This window comes from Leptonychotes weddellii, chromosome 3, assembly GCF_054177405.1.
Source record: "Leptonychotes weddellii isolate Sample4059 chromosome 3, ASM5417740v2, whole genome shotgun sequence".
Classification (NCBI taxonomy): domain Eukaryota; kingdom Metazoa; phylum Chordata; class Mammalia; order Carnivora; family Phocidae; genus Leptonychotes; species Leptonychotes weddellii.
Window position 1 is genome coordinate 112,582,027 of NC_138371.1, and position 7,291 is coordinate 112,589,317.

General features: G+C 41.9%; 1 protein-coding gene across 1 annotated transcript in view; it reads left to right on the plus strand.

The window, feature by feature from the left end:
- Nucleotides 1–7,291, plus strand: part of FRY (FRY microtubule binding protein) — a 241,551-nt gene that overhangs the window by 216,629 nt on the left and 17,631 nt on the right. The window contains exon 53 of the mRNA XM_081815497.1: nt 1,484–1,567. Coding sequence (XP_081671623.1) covers nt 1,484–1,567 — 84 coding nt within the window. The remainder of the gene's footprint in view (nt 1–1,483; nt 1,568–7,291) is intronic.

Sequence of the window (7,291 nt, forward strand, 5' to 3'; positions counted from 1 at the left end):
CTTTCCTGCGTCCTTTCTATGTGTCCAACAACCTGATCAGAGTTATATCTCTTAAATTAAATAATGGAATGCTCACAACAACTGGAGTTGCTATTATTGTCCTCATTAGCTAGGAGGTGGAAAGTTGGTATTGAAACCGAGGTCTATGGGGAGGGGGGTGAGAGGATGGGTTAGCCTGGTAATGGGTATTGAGGAAGGCACATTCTGCGTGGAGCACTGGGTGTTATGCACAAACAATGAGTCATGGAACACTACATCTAAAACTAATGATGTAATGTATGGGGATTAACATAAGAATAAAAAAAAAAAAAAGAAAAAAGAAACCCAGGTCTATGGGATTCAAAAGTCCATGCGCTTAAACACAACACAGTATTGCCTTTAAAATGGAAATAACCTATGTAAACTGCCCAGCACAGTGCCTCATACACAGAAGACATTCATTATACAGTTACTTGTTTTTTCTTTGTTGTTATTGTTGTTATTGTTCTTTTCATGATCTACCCAAGGGCAAGAGTTCTGACATTCTACTATAACAATTCCCATTGTCTTCTATTTCTGTGGCTTTACTGGTCATGGCTTTCCCCCTTCTCCGTCATCAGTTAATAAAAATAATCCTTCCATTCCTCTCGGTGAACAAACCAATCTTTTTGATGTCAGATGTGAATTTCAGTTCTTCAGTGCTTTTTGTTTTGTGCCCCGGGGTTCCTTTTTACATCTGTATTAGTTACTATCTGTATTAGTTACTATCCCAGATACTTAAGGATGTCAGAATCTCTAAATAGCTGAACTGTTATTTTAATAGCCTTTCTTACATTGAAGTAGACCTGCCCCCATAGAAGCCTCCCAATATCACAGAGAGGTAGGTGGGCCATGAGTCTAGTTGCATGGTCCAGAATCCCCCAGCCTATGAGGAATTGTTGGTTTTATCTCCCAGTCTCAATCATATGAAAGGTTTCTAACTGTATATGATTTTTTCAAGTTTATACATAAAATAGGAATGGTCTGGTGAAACCATCCTCCAGGAATGTTGTATCACAGTGCTGAAATTATATATTTAAATGAGCATCATAAGGGGTACTGGGTGGCTCAGGCAGTTAAGCGTCTGCCTTCAGCTCAGGTCATAATCCCAGGGTTCTGGGATGGAGCCCCGTGTCAGGCACCCTGTTCAGCCGGGAGTCTGCTTCTCCCTCTCCCTCTGCCCTGCTTATGTGCTCTCTCTCTCAGTCTCTCTCTCTCTCAAATAAATAAATAAAATCTTTTAAAAAATAAAAATAAAAAATAAATGAGTATCACCATATGAAGATATTTTAATCTCAAATAGATAATCTTCAACCAGAAAAAAGTAATTTCAAAAAGGCATTACCGCAGATTTTTTATTACTGTAATTAGAAGCTTCATCAATTTTCCCTGACAGGACTGACGATAAAAATGTTCTCAGGACATCACTGATTTTACCTATGTCTGCATCTCTTTCTGACAACAGTGGCTTGCAAATTGCAAGGCAACATTTGCAGGAGGATCAAGAGATGGAGTAATTACCTGTCAGCCAGGGGACTCGGAAGAAAAGGTAATGAAAACCTGTTAGAATTTATCTTTTCCGTGCCCTGACAGTATGTGTTGATTTTGACCCACCCAAAAAGCATAGAGCATGAGAAAGGAAGCTGCGCAATGGGTCACCCCATTATATTCACAAGAAGAGTAAGAGTAAGACGGGATGATGTTCAGGCCACGCATGACTGTGTGTTGATGGGATTTGTGGAGAGGGGAGTCTTCTTTTTGGAAAAGCAGAGGTATAAAAATGATCTTTTTGCTGGACATCATTTAACTATACTAATCATTCCCTAATAAATCTGTTCTTCCTTTAGAATATAAAACCAAATTTCATTCATTCTTCACCAAATCACTTAGTTTCTTCAGTGAAGGAAATCTTTGTTGACCTTTCAGCAATCACTCTAAAACAGATACGATTTTTTCTCATTTAGAATTGCTGTAAATATACACGTCAGACCAGCAGCTGGCTTGTAAATGTGTGCTGTATTGTCAGGGCGGTGGGGCAGAAGACTATGAATGGATTAAAATCATTCCTTCTGCAGTTATGTGCTAAGTGCCTCCTATGTGGTCCACATGGTGGATATGATAATGAGCAACAGACAAGCCTGCACCCTTGAGGAGCTTCCGATCTTGTCAGGGAGGACAGACATTAGTCAAAAAATCATACAGTGCAAACAGCACCAAGTGCTATTAAGGAAAGAACCATAAGCTATGCAAGAAGGTAGCAAAGGAACCTGACCAAATGGGGAGGGCAGTTCTGAGAAGCCTTCTCCATGGAGGTGCCATCTCAGTGGAGATCTCAAATGTGAGCCAGAGGTAGCCAAGTGAAGGGGAGTGAGTAGAGAGCCTGTGCAAAGGCCCTGAGGCAGGAGGGGACGTAGCCCTTTGCAAGAACTGAAGAGAGCCTGCGTGGCTGCAAGTGTAGAAAGCAACTTGGAGAAAAGCTTGAGAAGAGTCTGCAGAACCTGGCAGAAACCAGACCGTGCAGGCCTTGGGTGTTTCTCTGCACGGCAGTGGTAGGCAATTGAAATGTTTTAATGGGTGGGTAGGATTAGAGTCAGGCTCCTGCATTCTACTCTGGAAACAGACTGAAGTACGCCAGAGTGGATTAAGGAAGTCAGGTGAGGCGGCTGCTGCCCAGTCAGGCAGAGGTGCTGCCTTGGCATTACCTCACCACTACTGAAAGAGCATTGTGGACTGTGCACCCTTCGGAGGATGAGAAACCATCTTCCTGTGTTAGACACACAGTGCTTTACTAAGGTGTAAAAACAAACAAACAAACAAACAAACATTGAGGGGTAAAAATTTTCAAGGGAATACCAGTGGTTCAATTCCATCTGGTAATTGTTTTGAACAAGTCTGCAGTCCTGAGAGTAACTATCCTTGCTGTGGGTGAGTCCCCAGGTGAGCCCCTTGGTAAGTGTTAGTGAAGAGGCACGAGGTTGAACAAGCAAACTACAAGACTGAGAAATATCTAGATAGGGTTCTAACATGTGGGTTGCATTTCCACATCACTGCCCTTCTTGAGGACATTCTGTTTCATGTTGTGTCTTACAGAAAACTTTCATATCCCTGACGTCATTGATCTTCTGGGGTGTGGGAGGCGGGGCAGGCAGCAACAGCCCCATTTTAGATAAGGAAACCAAGCTTGACTGGTCCAAGGCTTCATGGTTGATAGGCAACGGGCTAAAACATGGCCTGCCCACAACATCTGGAAACAGGCAAATGTACATAACAAATGGTGTATCTATATTACATTTTAAAAATATGGGTTTTATGACATCACATGAGATGTCCCCAGTAAGCATAGCTGAATGTGCAGTTCAAAATACAACAGACTCTAGCCTTTCCATCAGTCCCTACATATGCATCTGTGATGTGCTGCCTTAAATGACTTGTGACCCTGATTTTCACTGAATAACCTGTGCCATGAGCATACCCCAAAAGTAACGTGTTAAATACATTACACATTACACACACACACACAGAGGATATGTTACAGATTTTTTGGCCACCCAGTAGCACCCACGCCTTTTGATTCCAGGCCCAATCCTCCCTCCACTATACTCTGCTATTAAAATAAATTCAATCCAGAGAAAAGTTATCAAGTTATGACTTCAAATTAGCAAAAACCTAGTCTAGTTCATGATACAGTTTATCTAGGACTATAAAAATAGTTATCTAAACTTTTACCCTCAATCATCTAACTGTTATATTGTCTATAATCAAATCTCCATCAGGAAAATGCATTAATACATTGCAGATTTTTGGGAATGAGGGTTAAAACAAAATCTATTATTTATTTGTTCATTTGTTTACAGCTTCCTGGTTAAATCTAAAAACTCAGGACTTCCAGTTAAATTATCCTCCTTCCCAAACATTCCAATTTTCAACTATGTGTCTCTGTTGTGCTCACAGTTTATTTTTGTGGTTTTCTTTTGTTCAGTTGCCCTTTTCCCCCCTATTTCTTCTCCACGTCCCTCGAAGAAAGATTTCTGTTGTTTTTGCTTAATCTTCTTACCTCTTACTGTTTTTTTTTCTTTTTCATTTCCTCCTCATCCCCCCCTTTCTGTGCATCTGTGTTGTAGTCGTGTTTCTTCTCGTCCATTTTCTTGTTTTTAGACTTCATTTCTTTATTCAAGTATTTATATGTGGCAACTCTGTTAGCATTATAATAAAGGCTGGAAAATACAAACGTGGAAAGAAGAAACTGTTTTCAAGCACTGTACATATAAAAACACATTTGATGTTTTACAACAGTCCTTGGAATGGTTTTTCCAATTTTGCAGATAAGAAAGTTAAGGCTGAGAGGCTACGTCTGCAGGCCAGATTCTTCCCATCCCCAGAGTTCATACTTTCTCTAACTTAGTTTAAAGGTAAAAACATACACATAGAAAAAAGATAGAGGACAATTTCCAGCATCTGTCTAAAAGTCTGTATGGTTTTAGGAACCTGCATAAAACACCCAGCAGGGAGGAAGGTGGGCTTGTTAGAAAAAGGTCAACATTAAGGCCAAATTCTGAGTCTAATGTTTCCAGCATTTTTGCAAAACCAACCCAGCTCTCTTCCCATTACTGGTATTAGCTCAGGGCATTAGAATTTCCCTGTGTGGCTCATGGACACACTGATGACCAGAAAACCCAGACAATGAACAAATATCCTGAAGAAGATGCTTTTGGTCCTTTGTGTGTGACAGTTTTGAGGTCAAAGCTGGTCTGGAAGGCAAATTGTATACTATCTACTGGAGAAGGTGCTCTCCCACTGAGTCAGGCAAGGCTTGGGTGATTTGTTTAAATTGTCGGGATACTGTTAAATTCTGTTTTCTTAGTAGACCCTGGAAGTAGTTTGGCCACTGGGCATGCAGCTCAAACCGCACATTCTCTAATCCCACCCACCTTACCTGAACCACTGCTGAATGTGAGGTCTGGCTAGGCACAGGGGGGAGTGTAGAAATGAGAAAGACTGCGTTCCCATTGCAGAGAACACTCCCAACAAGGCCAAAAATGGGCCATGAGGGCAAATGGGGGGGGGAGAATCTTTACATGCTACTAAAGGTGGGCCTTGAGGATGGATGATGGTGTCAATCCACTGAAACAACAATCTTATGTCCAGAGTTGGCAGAGATATTATTATGCTAATTAGAGCTACGGTTTGGCTTCTGTCCCGAAAAAACCCAACAAATGTTTGACCTCAGAGGACAGCTTACCCTCAAGTGATTCTCTCCAACTCTTTTGTTTAGTCAGGATCCCTGTCTTCTGGAACAGTCTGAAGTTGCCAATTATTCTGAGCATGGAGGCAAGTGGAATGGGGATGGGAAGTGACCTTAAGGTTCACAGAATCTATGTCTGAATGCAGACTGTGGAGTAAACGTGCCAGTGATTATTACAGGAGTGTTTCTGTTTCAGAGAAGTGTGTACTTTAGGAAAGGATTAGTAACTTGGCTTACTGAACTTAGCAGAGTAAATTCTTGAGTTCTTAGAGAGGTCAGTCTGCCAGAGATAGTGATGGTGGACACGCAGGCGTATGGAGTCTTCCCACCCCCAAGCCCTACCCAGCCCCGACTGGTCATTGCCACAAGCTCATTTCTGGTCGTTCCAAACAAGTGGCATAAGTGAGGAGTCACTATGGATAGGTTTGTAGAAGGGAATATAACTCCTTGCTGGGTGTCAAATATTTATTTTCCAATTTCTCTTGTATTCTTAACATGAAGTTGCAGACGTCAAAATAATATAAAAGGGTTACACTGGTAGCTTGTACACTTGTAACCCAATTCACAGACATGTTTTATTAAGCTTGTACGATGTTTTCTTAATTGGCCTGACATTTAAAAATTAAAATCGTCCACACATACGCATACATTCACAACAGAATGCCGTCTCTGAAAAAGGAGCCAGCAACACTGGGCCTGCCTTGTTATATGGCGGCCGCAAGCTTGGGCTGAACATCAGCTGCCCCTCTGGTGTGCTGTCCACCGTTTCCCACTGCAGTGTTGAGTTCCTAAGCCTGAAGGCAACAGCCAGGTGCCAATTATCATGATGCTTGGGCTGCTGTTTTTCTTATAATAGAAAAATGTGTTGCTGTACTTAAGGCCCCCACGTGGGGAAGTGGAAAGCCAGACAGGGCTGTGTGTTTCAAGAAAAATGGGCCACCCGTTAGCACCTGCTTGAGAGTGTGTTACTCTTGCCTGTGTGAGAAACGTCCCTCTCTATACAAGACGCAAGAGCCTGTCTGTTGAACCGGCTCACACAGGTGTCTGTTAGAGAATTCTTGGTGCATGGACAAAACGGTTTCTTTAAAAAAAAGAAAAAAGAAAAAAAGCGTCTCTAATACTTGGGAAGTATTTTTGAGAGAAGGCTTATTTTAAAAGACGGGCGTGATTAGTCAATGATTTAGGCTTCCGGGTGATTATAATAGCCATTCTCCTAGAATAACGCATGGCATACGCTAAATAGAATGTAAGACGAGGAGTATGATCTGCATGTGTCTCATGAAAGCAGTTTCACTGATTTGCAGACCCTGCTTTACCCATGTTTTCTCAGCCTGAGCAGGAGGGACAAAACTCTTCATGACCCTAGAACAGCCCTTCTCATTAAGAATTTGGGTTTCCACCGACCTCTCCATTTCCTGTGGAATTCATCTGGAGTGGCTACCACTAGGTAGTTTCAAGGGGACAGAAATGTGGGTCGGGAAGAAGAACCCCCGCTCCAAGTGCTCCGGATGGCAGCACGAGCCTTAGCCTTTCAACTAATGAATACGGCTTACCTCCCGGGTCCTGTAGGGCCGGCCCTGGCAAAGCTAGAGATGTTTCCATTTCACTCATTATAAGTGATTTTAGTTGGCACAGTCCCAATTCAACAGGTATTTCTGAGCACTACTTGAACATTTGACTCTTCGGACTCAAGTGCCATCATTTACATTTAGCCCAGCTACATTTCACCTTATATTCCAATCATCATTCCAACTACTAGGGTCTTTTTTGGACACTAATCTATGCACGAGAAGCCTGCCACCTCTGTTCTTAAACAAACTGAACAAGTTGCAGTTTCTGCAGTTAAACTGTAACCCATTAAACAGCACCCTTCAGAGAGAGTCAATTACTCTTCTGTAAGGAATCCTCTTCCCCGCGTTGACTGAAAAGAAGTGTCTGCTGACGTTAAAGTTTTCTTAAAAATAGTAAATACCTCAGGCTGTGTAATCTGTATCATAGGCTTAAAGGTATTTGTCTTTCAAAGCTTTGAAA